Source organism: Anoplophora glabripennis, unplaced genomic scaffold, assembly GCF_000390285.2.
Source record: "Anoplophora glabripennis isolate ALB-LARVAE unplaced genomic scaffold, Agla_2.0 scaffold884, whole genome shotgun sequence".
Classification (NCBI taxonomy): Eukaryota; Metazoa; Arthropoda; class Insecta; order Coleoptera; family Cerambycidae; genus Anoplophora; species Anoplophora glabripennis.
The window spans coordinates 90264-109951 of NW_019417025.1; the positions used below are offsets into that span (position 1 = coordinate 90264).

The 19688-nt window shown below is 33.4% G+C and overlaps 1 protein-coding gene across 1 annotated transcript; it reads right to left on the reverse strand.

Annotated features, from left to right (window-relative positions):
* Window positions 1-2548: 2548 nt before the first annotated feature.
* LOC108910620 (transmembrane protease serine 9) lies at window positions 2549-15407 on the reverse strand. Its single transcript, XM_023455813.1, has 8 exons — window positions 15287-15407; window positions 13718-13935; window positions 13273-13655; window positions 7158-7321; window positions 3695-3811; window positions 3260-3489; window positions 2822-3198; window positions 2549-2772 (listed from the first exon to the last, which is right to left on the reverse strand). The coding sequence occupies exons 1-8, from the start codon at window positions 15368-15370 to the stop codon at window positions 2606-2608; spliced, it is 1740 nt and encodes a 579-aa protein (XP_023311581.1). The 5' UTR covers window positions 15371-15407; the 3' UTR covers window positions 2549-2605.
* Window positions 15408-19688: the final 4281 nt, after the last annotated feature.

Genomic DNA, 19688 nt, shown 5'->3' on the forward strand with positions numbered 1-19688 from the left:
CACGCGCGTGCGTCGTATATTTCATTTTGCAACTAAGGCTAAAAAATAAAAAAAATTCAGGTTGCAAATTTGAAATTTAAAAAAAATAATAGATTTCAATGTATTATTATGAAATCTACCACGAAAAAAATCAGTGCGATTGTGGAAGATCCTCGGGATCGTCCAGACTAATCATTAGTTAATTTGTTTATAAGGCCATAACTTGTAAACTATTCAATTTACCGATTCCAGATTTCGTGTGAGTTATTAGACGGTGATAAGGAATGAGAAGATGCGATGCCAAAACGTTCTGGTAATAATAATTCAGTTTATAAATGTTTAAATCAAAACTTCTTCTGTTTATAACTTTTGATCTAATCAATATTTTTTGACGCTCGAGAGCTAGTTTTGTAGGTCTTTTGAAGACGAAAAAAAAAAGTACATTACTGTTTTCTCGTGGAAATGAACGGAAAAAAGTTATAAGCGGAAAACGTGAATGTACGTAAAAATTATGCAATTAACCACACCGTAAACAATCTTCCCCCCATTTTTATGACTGGGGAAACTAATATGTTATTGTACATAATATTTAGCATCTATAGTGATAAATTCAGCTTGCTGAAACAAAAAGTCGCCTTCAACTCTATATTTCCTGTACTACAATAAAGTAACTCGAAATAAGTGACGCTAAGTTGGCAAATTACAAATAAGTGGCAAATTTACGTGTTTTTTCAATTTTCCTACTTAGCGTCACTTCTTTCTAGTTACATTTTTTTGATAATATTGTTCTATATACTCTTCCCCGTCATAAAGTGCTATAAAATGTCTACTAATAATTTTTTCAAGTCTTCGGGTTTTATGATCTAATTCAACTGGAGTATTAAAAGTTTAATTCTACTAGCTTAGATCAAATAAATCATGTTGTGTAACGATTATTTGAAATAATTTGACTTATACTAAATACCAAGAGTTCAAAGGGACAAAATAGACATTTCAAATAACGAAAATTCCGACAGAGCTAAATTTTGGTGGAGACCTTGGGTACACCATTAGAAATAAAGTGTCAAANATTTACCACTATTTTTATGACTAATTTGACCGGACTATGATGAGTAAAACTGGGACTTTTACTATCTGCAAATAGTATCAGTACAAAGTCCACACAAATTCTAATAATAATCGTCTAATATCTTTACACTACTGTAAGTACACAAAAAGATTACCAATTATTATTACCAATATTAGTAGGTATTACGATTGGCATTGAACAATAACTGAAAACGTTCATTTTGGTAAAGTTAACTACTATTTCGCTACTTCGTTCGTTCGTTCGTTTATAAGCGAAAAACGCATGGCTTTTTAATGCACAATTTGAGAATGTTAATGTCAAAAAAACGGTGATATTTTTTAATAGGTCGCTTAATTACGTCTTTAAGATTACAATGACGTTTTCAGAATCATGTTTGGTTGAAAATTAACGCCAGTACAGGCTTAAAGTTCCTAACTTTTGGAGCCTCCGTTATAAACAAATTGAATTGTGCGAAAACTATTGCACCTACAGCGCCCACTTTTGGCACACTTTTAAAGTATGACAAAACCCTCAACTTGTCATAGGTTTTATAAAATTTTAACAATAAATGCGATAGTTATAAACAAATTAAAAAATGGGCACTTTTCTTGTTTTTTTGCAATAACTTTTTTGTTTATTAACCGATTTTAATTTAACCAGTCTCATTTTGTAGATAATTTTACTCCCTATAAGCTGTCTGAGAGTCACTTTTCGCTAAAATTGATGGTTTTCCCTGCAAAGTGAAAAAACTGTTTTCCTCACTTATTTGTTTAAATAGAAAAGTTAGCTAATAAAAGTTTTTGTCTCACGAGATGAGAGATGTCTTGTATTATGTTCCTTTAGACAATTTTGCAATAATCTCGCGGATAGGACTTTTTCGAGTTTCTCTTTTATTTTCGCTAATTTTCCTGGTATACAAGTGCACTCAGAAAATAAAAGTTAAATATGACGTGGATCACTAGTAATACGAAGTATTACGTTTTTCTAAACCTTAATTTAAACCCAAGGTACGCGATAAACTTTTTTAAATTTTTAGGGTAGAATTGACATAATATGTCAATTCTATGTTTTACTATTTTTTCACAAAGTTTCATCAAAATTATAAATATTTACTTATTTTAAAAATTGCTCCAGTATACGTATGATTTTCTACTATATTTCGCCTATTGTTAATGCAAAATTCAACTTTTTTGATTCGCAATCGTCAAATAAACAAAAAAATAAAGAATGACTTTTTTATTTAGGACTTACTTTCAATGTTACAGGGAAAAATATGTCGAAAAACGGGTCATTTTTCGTTCTTTTCGTATGTTTGTTGTTCCCTTGAATTTAGCAACGGTTCTTTGGAACAGGCAAACTCGGATTCTTATTCTACATAATATTTGGGATTTTTCCGTACAACAAAATAGATGACTTCAAACGCAAACGCCAAAGGCATGACTTTTCGTCCCACGAGATTCAGAATTTGATGCTTTTCTTCTGGTAAAAAAAAACCTCAAATTGTGTTTTATATACTTTATTAGAAAAACTAAAACTATACAATATATTCAGTCAGATTCATATACCAGTATTTTCGTATATCCACGCCCTGAAGGAGGTGATCCTGGCGAAACCATTGGGGTTTCCCCGTTCGCAAGATGAAGTACCAAAAGACGTAACACCCACTTGTACCCCGTCCACTACCAAAGCACCGCCAGAGTCGCCGTTGCAAGGACCTACAGGCCCTGGAAAAATCTCCTGTTTCACCTTTAACAAATTTTGTAACAAACTTACCGACTGCGGAAGTGCACAGGATGGAACTGGTGATCAACCCCCCGTAGAAGTTCCTACACACTATATTGCTGATGATTCTGACGTGAACGGCGTTTAGGGCAGGTGAAGGACCGGATGCGTCGGTAGTCGTTCCCCATCCCGCTAGGAAGCCGGTGGAGTCCTCGAAGGTACCAGCGTTTGCAGCAGCTAGAGGAATGACTTGGATATGATCGTTAGTTTTTACAGAAGAAGGTAGGAAGATGATAGAAATGTCGTTGGCGACGGCGACGGGATTGTAGGAGTCGTGGTTCTTGATGCTGGTGCTGGTGATGCGCACCTGGGTGGCTTCCTCTTGGTTGAAGTAGTGAGCTCCGAGTCTAACTTGCACAAAAGAGGCCCTGGAAGCAAGGAAGCAAATGAAATATCAGGTTTGGAGAAGACGTTCGTCGAATGGATTACCTGATGGTACAGTGAGCTGCAGACAAGACATGGTTGGTGGAGATCAGGGAACCACCGCACAAGCCAGTGCTGTCGATGATGACAGCAACCTGGTATGGGACAGAATTTGGAACTACCTCGGTCCCTCCAATGATCTTGGTTCCAAAAAGGTCCCTTGGTTTATCAACTCCAGGGTTTGTGGAATTGATTAGTTCGACGTTAACGTTCTTTGGAAGTAGTTTTGACTCAAGCTGAAAATACATGAATTTGTAATAGTTTTTAATACAAGGATCTCGTTACAGATCAGCTGTAGATATTTTAAATCCATAACAAATCCTAATACTGATAACAACTTGCAATTACTGCCATTAATTTTACGTGTATAGAAAGGAATCTTTTATTATATTTCTAATTTCGAAGGCAACAAATTAGCTTCACTTCAGGTATTTGGCTTACCTCATCGGGTGTGTCAAAATCGATCTCTATGGGCAAAGTCGTAGCGTATGCTACAGCAGCCAAGAAATAAACCACGACCTTCATCTTCAGCTTCACTTCTGGATCTAGAAGGCCACATCAAGGTGGTTCGGCTTTTTATAATTGATCGATCGATTCGTAGATAATTGATTTATCTGACACTAACGCATTGCGATCCCCTCTAGCGGATATCCACATAATACTTCCTTCATTTGTTATTTTAATAAGAAATTGCACAGGAAAGACACAGGACGATACACTTATGGCTCTTTCACATGTAATTTAATTTTCAAACCGGTTTGGCCGATATTAGTCTCGAAGTTCCATTTTTATCACGATAAGAAATGGATCGTAGACGCATGGCATTTATGTAGTTTGGCTATTGCCGATGTCGTCGCAATAAAAAAAAAACAAGAAATATGAAGGTTAAAGTTTTGTCCCGCTGGACAGGTCTGGTTTCAACCAGTGATATAAAGAATGCAATATCTACTTCCAGCGAACAAACATTCGACATAGTTGCGTACAAATATTTAAAAAAATAATTGACACGTCCTGTTCTTTTCAATGAAACCGGGCAAGCACTCGATATGACGTTTTCGTCATAAAATGTAGAAACAAATTATTCAATTATTTAAATGTTAATTTATTAATAAGAAAAAAATTTAACCTATATCTGTAACTTCCCGTCAAAATAACTCCGAAAATGTTGATAATTTAGAATTTTTTTTTTTTTTTAGGTAAAAGTTTAAACAAAATACTTAGTTAATTGCAATATTAATTTATTAAAAAGTGATATTTAATCATTCCTATAATGTTCCATTACAAAAAAATACAAAAGATGTTGATATTATGGGTGCTCCGAGTTCAACCAAAGAAAAACGAAACGTGTAACAATATAACTTTATTGAACGCTTCTTTACAGGACAGCACGACCGATCGGGAGCAAGACTTAACCCATACTGATAATGTCGTTTCTTTGCCTGATCTAAGATAAATTTGCCCTCTCGGTCGTGTACCTACTTCTAACCATGGTAAAACACGTTGGGTACCTATACTCCGCGGCCGAAATTATAGAGAGTGATTCATCGCTAGCTTTTGGACTAGTAAGGGGGATGAAGCGTGCCGGGAACGAAAATCCATTGGCGTGCCTGCGTAAAAGGCAACAAGATATAGAAAATAATGAAAAAAGATAATAAAACATAACATCTAATATTTTATACGGTTTACTATAATCGGCATTTTGATCCATTTTAATTATTACAGCATTTTGAAACGTCCCAGTTGTGTTTTTCTAATTTATAAATTTATTATAGCCATGGAATTAGACCCCTCGTCTACGCTTATGCTATGACGTTTCTCAGGACTCGTAAATCAAGTCCGTTTACACCCACTAAAAAAGCAATTCCCTATTTCCTACCAAGTGCAAAAGCGATGTGCGTAGCGAGCGGCACAAAGACAAATAATTATAAAATCATTTTATATTTTATACGCATTATGGTAATAGTGTTTTTATATTATCTCTTAGTCACTCTCTATAATTTCGACCGCGGAGTATAAAGCTCTATAATTAATGATGTACTTATTCCTAATCTCATTTACTCTAAATACAACTTAATTAATGTGATATTAATTACAAAAACAAATTTATTTGCTAATTAAATATAATTATGTAATTGTAACATGCCGCCACAATATTTTGCAAAAAAAAATTGTTAATGTTTAAAGAAATTACTGGATTAATATAAATTTTTATTTATTAACAAAATGCATATTCGTGATGTACGCAAGAAGGTACCCCAAATTAAAAATAGAAACATCAAAATCGGTCAACAAGTTCCAGAGATATAACTTGCTCTATCAATTTGCTCGTGGATTTGTGGGTTCCCCATCCATCCAGTGACTCACAGGTCTTCTTGTATCGAAGTCAGTATTGGGAGCATGCTCACAATCAGAGATGCTGTTACAAAGCTATCGTCCTCAAAAATTTCACATAGAAACTCTTTATCTTGGAAATGGCACTTTTTTAAAAAAGTGTCTAGCTTTGCCCCAAATTAAGTTAGAGTAACTTTTTTTTAATTTGTGTAAAAATACCAGCTTTACGAATATGGAAAAATAATCTCTCTAAATATAATGGCATTATTCTAATTGTTTATAAGACAAAAATGACAGTGTTTTTGTGGTACGTTTTTGCAGTGATAAAAAACAATTTTTTTGCAATAAAATACGTAATTTCTTCCAATAAAAGAAGTCTTTCTCTTTCATATGACATACGCAGAATTAAAATATCCTGGTAATTTTGCGTATCAAGTTATTGCAAAAATAATGCCTCTGGAATAAACATTTGGAATTTTGCAAAAACTATTGGATGAATCGGTCTGAAATTTTAATCACATATTAAGGTCTATAAAAGTCAACTATTTATGTAATATCAAAGTCGTAGGTTGACTTTTGCAAAACTTATTGTTTATTTAGTAATAATCGAATTTTGACAGTTTTTTGCAATTTCCCGAGCAACAAATTATCGTATGGGATTTTAAAAACCGCCATTTAAAATTTTTTTTTATTCCCTACAAGTCGGTTACTTTCACTTTATAATAAAAATTACCGTTTTTTTTCTGGTAGGCAAAAAAGTGATATTTTGGGTTATTTTAGACCTTTTATTGTTAATTATTAAAAAACCTCACCTGATGGTGTGTGGGTTTTGTACATATTATACTAAAATTCACCCAAATTTTATGAAAAACTTTACAGATCCCTGGCTACTCAACAGTCACGGCATTTTCCTCATATCCCTGGTCTAAGAACGCCAATGGATTTTTTTTTAATTTTTATTGTTTTCAGAAAAAAACTTATTTATTTAATTCAGCGGCAACAGAAATAAGAGATAATATAGTACCTATACCTTTTTTTTTTTGTTGTCTTAGTTACTTGTTGTGGTAGTTGTAAATTGTCAATCAACACTGCAGATTAAAGAATAAAATTCGAAAACGAATAACTTTACTGAAACTGAAATGACTCAGATGCATTTCATCTACGTCTTTTACGGATCGTACTTAGGAAATACCCTGTATATTTAAAAAACCTAAAAGGCCTATTATTATTATTTTTTATTTTGGATATCCCTGAAACTGATAAAGGTAATATTAAAATCAGCTTCAATATTTATAAATTTGTTTAAAGTGCAATATAACCTATCGTTAGTTGCTGTAGAATGTATTGATTCGTTTGAACTGATACAAAACCTACATTTTATTGAATTTTGCGTAAGTTTTCGCTTTCTAATCGCATGATTTGTTTTTATTTCGTTTAACCGTTACTTGACCACTTGTTTTACTTTATTGTATTACATCAAGTAAGTACAAACTCAAAACGCAACTTTCCATTTTCGAAGTACTTTATTGAACAACTTAAATATTCTAAATCGTCAAGCTATCATGCTATTTTATACGCCAGCGTTCTGGGCGATCCAGGACCTAAACGAGCTGATCCTAGTGAATCCCGTGGGATTTCCGTTTTCGCATCTGATTGGGAAGAAAGCTACCAACCCGACTTGGACCCCATCGATCACCAGAGGACCGCCGTTGTCGCCGCTACAACCACCAGCAATTCCTGAAAAAAGAGACACATTTATAATTTTTACTTAATTAGAAAAAAATTGTGCCTGTATGTGCTGATGTTTTATTATAACTACTTGTTTCTTATTACGAAATATTTTGTTAAGCGTTAATAAATGTAGTGGTGTCGCTTCGAATGATCAGGCGTTCCCCAAGGTTCCAACTTGGGATCGCTACTTTTTCTTAGTTTTATTAATGGTGTGCCAAATATGACGTGTAGTTCTAGATGCAATTTTTTGTATAGCACTTGAAAATATGTAGGGTATCCGGAAAAGGATGCTACAAACCTAAGTGGTGGGTGCTGGATAACAAACGGTAGAGTAAAATATTGAAAAATTAAAAAAAAATCTAAATAGTGTAAAAATAGCTATTGATCATTGTTTATTATGACAACAAGTATCTTTAAAAAATTGTGTGCTTTCTAAACCTTAAATTAAACTCACAGTACCCGATAAACTTTTTTAAATTTTTACGGTAGAATTGACAGAATGTGTCAATTCTGTTTCACTATTTTTTCACAAAGTTTCATCAAATTTATAAATATTTACTTATTTTAAAAATTGCTCATATGATTTTCTACTATTTTTCGCCCATTGTTAACGCACAATTCAACTTTTCTGATTCGGAGTTATTGTAGTCCAGGCGGTATCTGTTTCGGGTTGGGTAAAACGCATATGATCGGAGATTTTTGTTTTAACGGCTTCTAAATAACATCAGAAATGATAATTTTTCTATGCAAATAAAAATAAACGTGGGCTTAATTTTTATTGCAAAAAAGTATTAAAAAAATAGCAAAAAAATTCATTTTTTTCTTAGATTTCTCGGCGACAACTTAGCAACTATTCATTTTAGACAAAAATGGAAAAGGAAAAAAAGTTTTGTAATTAAATTTTGATCAAGATAGAGTTAGTTGCAATTCGAAAAAATAATTATTGTTATTGCAAAAATCGGAAAAATCATTTAAAAAATTGCAAAAAATGCTAGTTTATTTGTCAATTTTTTTCAGACACTTGAATAATACCTAGGATCTTCATACTTTTCCCAATTAAACTTCTTAGTGCATAGAATCATCACACCAAATTTCATCCAATTCGGTTAGATAATTTTTACATAATAATTGTTTACATTTTTTATTTTTTTTAAATTAAAAAATTTTCAAAATCAAATTTCTAAAAATCTAAAGCCTTTGAATACTTGAAAGTTTCACCACAAAAAGAAGAGCTCTCAAGCTTTAAAATTGTTTTTGAAAAATTCAAATCGGACGCTTAGGTGAGCCGTGGTGATTGTTTAAACACTTTCGCAATTTTCACGCTTCTAAACAATTGCAATAATTTAATGTTTTTTTCAATCGATTTTGAAGAAGTATTACACCCATTGCCAAGGGCAAATGTGTAAAAATGCTTACAAAACAGTGAAAGTAGACGAGTTCAAAATCGATTTTGAAGAAGAATGTCAGAAGAAAGTGCAAGAGAACTCGACAATCAGATTTCAGAGTCGTTAGAAAATGATATTTTGCAGTTGCAGGAGGAAATCGACGACGAAATAGATTGTGATAATACTGATGAGGCATGTGAAAAATCACCAACTAGTAAAAGAATTAGATTAGATTAAATGTAAATAAAAATTGAAATAAATAGTTTAAAATTTGAAAAATCATGAAAAGTGTGTACTGTTTATTGAAGTATCCAAAAGATTCTTATACTTTTTTATATAAATAAAAAATTAAATTTTAAATAAATATTTTGAAAGTAAACGAAAAAATTAAAATTATAATTACAATAATTCACAATTTATTTTTTTTTAAAGATTTTTAGAAATTTATCGTACAACTAAAAATTAATACCAATTTTCAGTTGTTTATTTAAATAATTATTGTTTAAACAATTTTATAATATTTAAACAAACTTACTAGTATTACCTGGTGCAACATGCAAAAATTTTGGTCGTGAATATTAACATAGTAAATAAATAAACATAATAAATGAATCATTTTTTAAAGTAACTGTTTATCGGCATGTCAAAAGTCAAATAATTAATAATAAAAGGTAGTTGAAAATATGATAATTGAATTTTTTAAGTTGTGAGACATCAATTTAAAAAAAATCATCGAAATTGGTCCATTAGAAACTGATACGTGAAATTTTTCCGAGCGTCGCAGTTTTGAACTCGAGAATTAGATCGGAGTGTGTTTGTTCCCCCCACCACTGATACCACATTGATTTCACGCGGGCTTGAATATCTTTGAGTGACATTTTAAATGGGACGCCCGTGATTGCAAATTTTGAAAATTTATATCTGGAAAGTACTCGGAATGACAAATCTATTAGTTCAAAAAACAGCCCTTATACCCTTATAGTTTTACTGTAAATAAGGGTTAACTTTAACGGGCTATAACTCCGAAAATAATGGGCGGATCATCAGTATTTTTTTTAAATACTCGTCTTTCCGAGTACTTTCAAACCATATTTTAAAATAAAAAAAAATGAAAAAAACATTAAATTATTGCAATTGTTTATAAGCGTGAAAATTGCGAAAATGTTTAAACAATCACCACGGTTCACCTAATCGTCCGATTTGAATATTTCAAAAATCATTTTAAAGCTTGAGAGCTCTTCTTTCTGTGGTGAAATTTTCAAGTATTCAAAGGATTTAGATTTTTAGAAATTTGATTTTGAAAATTTTTTAATTTAAAAAATATAAAAAATTTAAACAATTATTATGTAAAAACTATCAAACCGAATTGAATGAAATTTGGTGTGATGATTCTATGCACTAAGAAGTTTAATTGGGAAAAGTATGAAGATCCTAGGTATTATTCAAGTGTCTGAAAAAAATTGACAAATAAACTAGCATTTTTTGCAATATTTTTAAATGATTTTTCCGATTTTTGCAACAACAATAATTATTTTTTCGAATTGCAACTAACTCTATCTTGTTTAAAATTTAATTACAAAACTTTTTTCCTCTTCCATTTCTGTCTAAAATGAATAGTTGCTAAGTTCTCGCCGAGAAATCCAAGAAAAAAATGAATTTTTTTGCAATTTTTTTATACCTTTTTGCAATAACAATTAAGCCCACGTTTTTTTTATTTGTATGGAAAAATTATCAATTCTGATGTTATTTAGAAGCCGTTAAAGCAAAAATCTCCGATCATATGCGTTTTACCCAAGTATACCCTTTTTAAAACAGATATCGCCTGGACTATTGTAACTTTATAGAAAATCGTCAAATAAACAAAAAATAAAGAATGACTTTTATTTTTATTTAGGGCTTACTGTCTATGTTACGGGGAAAGAATGTCGAAAAACGGGCCATACTTCGTTTTTTTTTGTATGTTTGTTGTTCCCCTGATTTTAGCAAGGGTTATTTTGGAATAGGCAAACTCTGATTCTTATTCTACATAATATTTAGTATTTTTCTGTACAACAAAATAGAAGACTTCAAATAAAAAAGCCTCGAATGCTCTACCACCTGGACTATTTGGTAAGACCTAAGCTTGAGTATGGTACCATTTACTGAATTTGTTCGAAAAATGTTTTTTTTTTTTCATTTTTTTGTTTGGTATTTAACAGTTTTTGATGAAAAAGTATGGATTTTTTCGTAGTAAAAAACATTTTGAATTTAAAATAAAACGAATAAAATATGCAGAATTTATCCTTCTATAGATTTTTAGCAAGTGACAATTTCAATCATGCGGATCATAAAGAAAGAAAAATTGTAACGATTTGAACTTTTGAGGGTTACTCTGAGGTAAAAAAACCGAAAATATGCTTAGTCTATTCATTGTTAAAGTTATCTCAAGTTTAGCGAAAATCCTTAAATACTCGATTTTTACCTTTTTTTAATCAAGTGTCTTGCATCAAAAAAAAAAATTGTTTGTATCAAAAAACGGCAAGAACGTCTTATAGAGGATACCTTGAAATTTTCAAAACCCTGCTTAAATTTTCTGTACGATCATTAGTTAAGTAGTATTGATTACACAGGACCACAAAAAAAAATCGACGAAAGGTCTCCTCGGACAAACCTATCGTATTATATGTTTTTTGGGTCGCTGAAACCGAATCTGCAACTCATTTGGGTCCCATCACGTCGGAGTTTTTTTCTAACTTAAAAAAATAGCTGAAAAATGGTAGAATTCAACAAAATCAACCCTGCAACCTGTTAAAACCTTATAACTCCACATCCTTATGATCCCGAACGAGCTCGACAAGCCGTAAAATGATAACTCGCAACCGTAAAAATACATAACCTCAAAATTGGATGAGCCCAATACCCAAAAACCCAAAATAAGCAGCGAATTAACTTGCACATAGGGCACAAACCTTCATTTTTGAATAGTCAACACTTTTAACCTAAAACCCCGAAACCCCACAACCTGAAAACACGACAAAGCCTCAATCTGAAACCTCAAAACCCCGAAGCTGAATAACCCTAAATTCCAAAAACTTCAAAACCAGGGCAGGCGTTAATAAGGGTGAGGGTGGCGATCACTTCGAGCGTCACACACGAGCAGCGAGACATACAAACAAAGAAGCCACTGGCCGAAACTCATAAACTTAAGCTCCCAAACCCACATACCCTGGATGAAGTTAAATCTCTAAACCCGAGTTCCCAAACCCACAAAGCCTGAGTGCAGTAAGATCTCTAAACCCGGGCTCCCAAACCCACATACCTTGGGCACAGCAAACCCTCAAACCCAAGATCCTAAACCCACAGAATGTGGGTACAGCAAGTTTCATAAACCTAATCTTCCAAACCTAGATACCCTGGCCGCAGAAAGATCCTCAAACCCGAGTAATTGAAATGAGATACTCATTAGAATCCAAGAAACTTCAAACGCACAAAAATCTACGAGTTGGTGGTGCGTACATTTTGCCGTATCCAGGAACAACGACGTGGACGTAGCAGGACTCTGTTTCCTCCGGGGTGCGTGATTTTCGTGAATCCCCTTGCCTCACACTTTCTTATAGAAAATTTGGTGAATATCCATTCAGGTATTTTCTTTGTTACTGTAATAACGAGTCCGTTTGTTACCGAATGATCTTCGTTGTGCTTGTCTTTTATGCTGTACTGTGGTGTCTCTCTTTAACATCCAGCAGTAGTCTGCTGTGGCTATCCCAAACACCCTGATATCTCTTCTCGAAGTCTTTCAAATCCTGATGGAATCTTTCGCCCTGTTCTTCACTAAAATCGCCTAAATTAATTGGTTTACTATTCAAAAATTAAGGTTTGTGCCCTATGTGTAAGTTAATTCGCTGCTTATTTTGGGTTTTTGGGTATTGGGCTCATTCAATTTTGAGGTTATGTATTTTTACGGTTGCGAGTATCATTTTACGGCTTGTCGAGCTCGTTCGGGATCATAAGGGTGTGGAGTTATAAGGTTTTAACAGGTTGCAGGGTTGATTTTGTCGAATTCTACCATTTTTCAGCTATTTTTTGAGGTTAGAAAAAAACTCTGACGTAATGGGACCAAATGAGTTGCAGATTCGGTTTCAGCGACCCAAGAAACATATAATACGATAGGTTTGGCCGAGGAGGCCTTTCGTCGATTTTTTTTTTGTGGTCCTGTGTTACCAAAGCCAAAAAATCATTTTTGCTTTGAATCTCGATAACTTAGCGAGAAATTGTCGTACAAAGTTGTTGAATAGCTCGAATTAAAGAGAATGAAGCAATCTAAAAGAGCTAGAATTGTCAAAAAATATATTGAAGCTCGTGTACTTTTTGAAAGAGAAGCAAAAATTTTGAAAATGTTTTTTTCGCAGGATTTCCTATGATTTCTTAAAGATGGTCAACGATCAACATTCCTGACTTTCCGATCCTGAAACTAGACACTTCAAGGTTCAATTTGCTTTTTTTATTATTGCTCTTATTTTTTGTTTTTTCGCAAACATCGTAGCTACGTTTACACTGAACAGTAAGCGTTGGCAATATTCGACATGTACTAACCTGCTCCGGAGGTACAAAGATGCGAATCCAGCACAGTACTGCCGTAGATGCTTCGGCATTCGACGTTGGTGATGACGTTGAGGTAGACGCCTCGTAACGTACTGACGGCCACATTGGCAGAAGAATCGGTAGTTATGCCCCAACCCGCCAGGAGGCCCCACGACCCCGCGTAGGTACTTGCCGAAACCGGGGCTAGATCGACGACCCCGATGGAATCAGTGAGGGAAACTGCCGAAGGCAGAAACACTACCGCGATATCGTTCAGGTAAAGGGAGGCGTCGAAAAACTCGTGGTTGATGATGTTCGCGCTGGTAAGGCGCACCTGGGTGGTTTCGTCTTGGTTGTAGTTGTGGGCGCCTACTCTGACTTGCACGTAGGAGGCCCTGGAAAAGGGATGCAATGGTGCTTTAGTGCTAAAGGAAGGGCATCTAGTTAATAGTCTCACCTGATGGTGCAATGGGCTGCTGTCAGAACGCTGGAGGGAGAGATGAGTGAGCCACCGCAGAAGTCGCTGCTGTCGGCGATGATGGCGACCTGATAAGGTGCAGCACCAGGAGCTAGTTCAGTGCCGCCTACGATCCTGGAGCTCGGGAGGTCGGCGGGTTTCACTGGGTTGATTGGTTCGAGGTAGACGTTCTTCGGGGTTAGTTTTGATAAATCAAGCTGAAAAAAATACGCAGGTCTACACCGGATGGTTCGGAAGGCTTCCGACGCAATTGATAATCGGATATATTTTTACTCTATACTGTAACAAAAGCCGGAACGCGTAGTAATTTATTTGTTAGTTCTCGGAACGGATGGGTCAAAAAGTAAAATATTTCAGTCAACACAAATTATCGAAAGTTAAGGGCTCTCAAGTAGGTTTAGCGTCGTCCTTCGGAGAAATTTAGCAGCATTTTTTAACAAGTTCACTTAGACTGTCGGGGCCATGTGTTAAGCATTTGGTATAAAGCGAAAAATCGATATTTCAAATAACGCGCAAAATACATTCCAAAGAACGTAGGAATTCCAAGAATAAGTTGTTAGAATGTTGTCAGGAAAATAATAATAGGTCAAATAGCTGGTTTTTAGGCGGATTTTCCAAGCTATAAAAATAGATTAAATGAGATCCGTCCCGTATTGCTATGCGGAGTCACAAGAGGAAGGTTGTTTGTAAGTTTAGTCTCAAAATTATTTAGACAAATGTAAATTCAGTCCATTAGATAACTATTAACATGGCATAGTTATGCCAAAGCGTCCCGATATTCAGGGATCCCACCAATAAGATAAGAACAGAAACGTCTGGACCCAAGAAATGGGCGTGTCGAAGCGAGGTGTCGAATTCAGGAGAGCTCTCCGAAAAAACAGGCAGTTCTTCCTTGGGTTTCACATTGAGCAGTCTACTTAGTGTTAGAGTCTCGGGTTAATTTAATAATGGATAAAGTGATTCCAAATCTCGGTACGCTGTCGCGTGTCAATAAAGTAATTAATAATGTTGTTCGAGCCCGTTGTGTCGTTATTTTGTTTGTTTCCTAGGTTTAAATTTACTAAACAGGTTATTGTGATAATTAAGTGATTCTTTGAATGGATTCCGAAGCTGATATTTTCAGATAAAAAATTACTTAGTAAATAATAAAATTAAATTATGAGAGACTTGATAAATTATCGCGGTACAGTCTCTGTACAGGTCGCAGATACCACCATCGAGTTAGAAGCAGCTGCATTAAAAAGTGACTAAATATGTTCGCAAATGAATCCAATTTTCTGATTTATCTAAGCATCTCCGTTATAGTCAAAGGTCAACCAACATTTAGAACAAAGACATGATAGTATCAAAATATTCGAAATTACATGATTTTCAAATAAACAAGTTACTTGAAACGTTTGTAACTCAAAATCACCAGATAAAATATACAATTAAATTTGAATAACGCAGAAAATTTTGGATCGAAATTTTTGACCAAAGTGTCTTTGCGTGTAGACATTCTAGCATTTCAAACAATTTCTGAGAAAATAAATTTTAGGCATTGCTTACCTCCTCAAGGGCCTCAAAAGGGATTTCTGCTGGTAGAGCCACTGCACTGCAGACGATGGCCAAGAAACATACTGAGATCTGCATCTTCAACGACGTGTTTGTAACGGTTTGTTGTTCTCCATTGTGCTTCCAGTTTTTATAAGCAAATTGTAGATTTTATCTACCTTTGGTGTGGTTATCTTTAAGTTGTTACCACATATATTCCAATTAAGTGAAATTTCCCAATGTTAAGGGGAAAATGTTGATTAAAACATTAAATTTGTAATCTGTTTCTAAGTATCGTCTCTCACAATTATTATGGCACTTGAAGATTGTTGATTCGTTCTGATTTAATAGGAAAAAATATGTTATTTGTAATATACGGTCGCAAAAAAAAGTTACAAGTGAATAAAATTATCTACCTATTTCTGATGGTTGCGTGAAAAAATTTAAACGTACAAAAAAGTTACAGAAGAATATTCGCAAAGGGTTATAGTAAAATGAACGTCCTGTATGATTTAATCTAATAATCACAACATACTTCATGAAAAGAAACTAAGCAACAGCAAATTTTGTTCAAATCGATTAACTCAATTTTGAATTAAGGAGAAAACAGGAAATAAAAAAATAAACTAACACCCTGGAATTTTTTTTCGACATTTTTCGTTTAAGCAAGTTTGGTTAAATCGACACCATTTGGGTTCTAGATTATACCTTTGAAGTATGTAACGTTCGTTAGGTGACACCCTGCAGTCCACATTATATTCTAGTGCATTATTTTCGAGTTTTTTCGACCCTTCAAATTATATCTGTTAATAATATGTTTTTTAATTGCTCTCTGAATTATCAACGTTATTTGTTTACTGATAATGGCAAGATATGATGAAATTAAATTGATTTTGAACTAGAGAATTGCATTATTTTAAATTTCTTAAGCTAATTCAAATAAATTCAACATTTTTTTGAAAATCCTATGATATACAGGGGGTTTGTGTTTGATGGTTGCATTTTATTTAGAAATATTGACAGCAACCTACAAGATAATTTACCTAATAGAAATTAAAAATACACAACTTGCTTGCAGTAAAATATGTTTTACTTTTTCCTCCTACGAATGTCATTCAGAATTGATAGCGGATTTCTTAAAAAAATATCAAGACGGGAAAAGTCAGTGGTGCACCATTTTTTTTTATTAAAAAATGTGGCATTCTCGCCCGAACGCCACTGTTGCAAGTAGAAATATTCGAATCACCCCAAAAAATGCACATTTATCTTCGGCGACCACCCCCTAAAATATTTCGCACTTATTTACAAACACCCTGTATAGGTCAAACTATGCTCTTCGGTACTAAAAATGCCTTCATTTAATAGGATTCTGACAAAAAGTTTTTGAATTTGTTGAATTGGCTAAACGTGACTTAATAAAATACATGTTTTTAAAAAATAAATTTAGTTAAAAAGGTATGATAATATTATAAAAGTAACTCGTTGGCAAATTTAAGTGTTTTTTCACTTTTTTACTGCCCACGAAAATCTAGACGACCTATCGGAATATTAGTTATTTTACGTTGTAGGCAATTAAATTACCTACAATTTAAGGTATCTATAAAGTTATATTTCACTAATTCGCTAACAATGAAATAAAGGTCGAACGCGGAAAAATCAGTTTTCGAAAATTGAGCATTATTATTCCAAAAAGCGATGGATGTTGATGAAATTTGTGGAAAGAGTTAATATCTAGGCCAAGCAAATAAGATTTTTACTCGAAAAAATTCCTATCCGCGAAATTATCGTAAAATTGTCTAAAGGAAGTTCTAACATAGTAATTATGTCCAATTAAAAATTAAAAACAAAAAATGGTGGAGGCGCCGCTCGATGTGTTCTGCGACCAAATCACAAATATTTCCTAAACTGTTAATTTGACCGAGTTGAACCAAGAGGGTATTATCGTTGGCAAATTCTTCAGGGAACTTATTTTTGATACAGGCAGATTGCGATCGTCATCTGTGTAAAAATTCTGTGTTGTTAACCATTGGTCATAGTCCGTCCCTGGCGTTCCGGACATAATGAAGTTTTACTTACAATATCAAAAACAAAAAACAAATTTGCAACATGCTGAAGTTAATAGTTTAGAGACTGTAAATAAAAAGAACTTTTTAATTTTCACTTTTGAGGGCCCGTATGAAAAAAAATTATATGAAGAACTGGTTTTAATTTTGGCCTCATCTTTTTTGTATCAAGTACCGGGACACCCTGTATAATTCTGACACTACTTTTTCAAACAACTAATTTTTTTTTGTCTATTAGGTTGCTATCGTTATGACGATTTCGAATATAAATTTAATTGTTGGATATAACACAATTATTGTCTTATTTTACTGCAGTTATCGAAAAAATATTGTTTACAACTAACTGGTACGCGAAATGCTTTTGCGTTTTCGAATGGATATTTTGTCTTTATAACTTCCATTCTTGAACGCGTTCTAATTACAAAAATGAAATATTCTCGTAGATATGTAAACAATTCTTATGAATTCCATTCGATTAACATTTTCTCTGACGGGGATTTGAAAGATCGAGTCTAAAGCCTTATCAGTAATTAACTTTTGCGTCACCGGATATTGTTAAGCTGCTAAGATACATAACCATATCGTTAGTCTTTGAGGTACTGAACTGGGTTTAAGTATTTAAAAATCTAAGACACGTCAACGGATGTAATGACACAAGAAACAAATAAACGCTTAGAATTTCGATAACTATTTTATACCGAAATAGTTATCGATCACTTAAAATGGAATCTGAATTTACTGAATCTGAATTGAAGTTATGTATAAAAAGTATTTTGCACAAAAAGATGTGTTACTTTCAACTTTCGTTGCAGTGAAATTTTATAGTGTCCTATTGACTCTACAATTTAAATATACAGGGTGTGTCGATAGAGTCGCTGCAAACTCTAGGAATGTATTCTATACGTGAAAATAATAAGAAAAATTTTAAATGCGTTTTTCATTTGTTAAAGCATAATTACAAATTTTAAAAATTTGATATCAGAATATATCATGTTCCAAGTAGGAACAAAGGAAAGAGATTTTCCTGGAAAATATTAAAAAAGGCATAATTAATTTGTAATGCATACCCTCGAAAACCTATACTTAAAATGATACATTTGATGTTCATAAATATTCAAACCTCGGAAAACTATATACGATTTTCCAAGAATTTTCCCCAATTTTCTTTTCTCTAATTCACTTTTGTTATTTAAAAATGATTTGACCATTATTTTGGCTCCAAAATATTAATTTTGACATAATCTGTACCTCATTTCAAAAATATACGGAGAAACTATTGGGAAAATCGAATTTTTTCGTACGAGCAATTTTGTAGAAAATTTAATTTTGAACAACTTTTATTTGACACTTTTTTTCGAAAAAATGCAGCTTCATTGAGATATTTGCAGTTTTTGGTAAAAAACGCAAAAAATCATTTATACAGGGTGATTTACGAATTCAGTTCAGTTGTTTTTTTAAGTTTTAAGAGAGTAGAAAATTGAAGGACGAATCGGAAAATATAATGGTTGTTACCGTAAAGCAGTGGCGTACTGTTTTATTTAGAAAAATATGCCAGCGATACCTTGTATCTCCGCCACTGGAGCATGTAAATTTTAGGAAACGCCCACAGACTTTGGACAATGTTTACATAAATACAAGTGCCCAATTTAAAATTATTTCACTTACTAGTTTTTAAATTATCTAAAAAAATTAAAAATATTTTTTGAAGTTCAACACCCTGTATCTTTTTAATGAAGTGTTCTAGATAAAAACTTTATAGGAAGGACTTATCTTAAAATTCACCAAAGAATACGAGGTTTCATTTTTGGTCACCATTTGTGAATCACCCTGTATATGTATATACATACCTCAACACGTTGTATGTTGCTGGTGGTTGCGTGTGTGTCATATGTTTCCTAACCTCAAAACCTAAACTTTTCTATAAAAAAAATCTCGGAGTAAAAAAAATTCGCTATCCTTGAAACGTACGTCATAGCTTCATAACAAATGAAAATCGCATAACAATATTTGAGTTATTTCTTATTATTTTGACGTCTAGAACACATTCCTGGAGTTTGGTGCTATTCTCCCGACTCATCCTGTATACAACGGTACATGTTATACCTCCTGAGGTGGTCGCAAATGTTCCTTCTTCCATAACTGTACTGTAAAATGGGTTTACTTATTGTTAATCGCACTTTAGTTAGTTTATTTCTTTTTTAAATGTAACAATGTAACCATAAAAATGCATTATTACGAAAGTAACGAGCGTTCAAATAAAAACGTGGTCAAGTTGGTTCTGAAAATTTGGACGTAGGGCGTAGCTTATAGCAAATGAACTTAAACGTCATCTGTCGAAGCGCTATATCGCTGCT

What these genes read in the sequence shown, in the direction of transcription:
- LOC108910620 (XM_023455813.1), bottom strand. Translation starts at nt 15,370, where the DNA reads ATGCAGATCTCAGTATGTTTCTTGGCCATCGTCTGCAGTGCAGTGGCT. An exon ending in CTTTTGAGGCCCTTGAGGAG is followed by an intron (nt 13,936 to 15,286) that starts GTAAGCAATGCC and finishes TATTTTTTTCAG; the next exon opens with CTTGATTTATCAAAACTAAC. An exon ending in CCTGTGCACTTCCGCAGTCG is followed by an intron (nt 2,773 to 2,821) that starts GTAAGTTTGTTA and finishes AGATTTTTCCAG; the next exon opens with GGCCTGTAGGTCCTTGCAAC.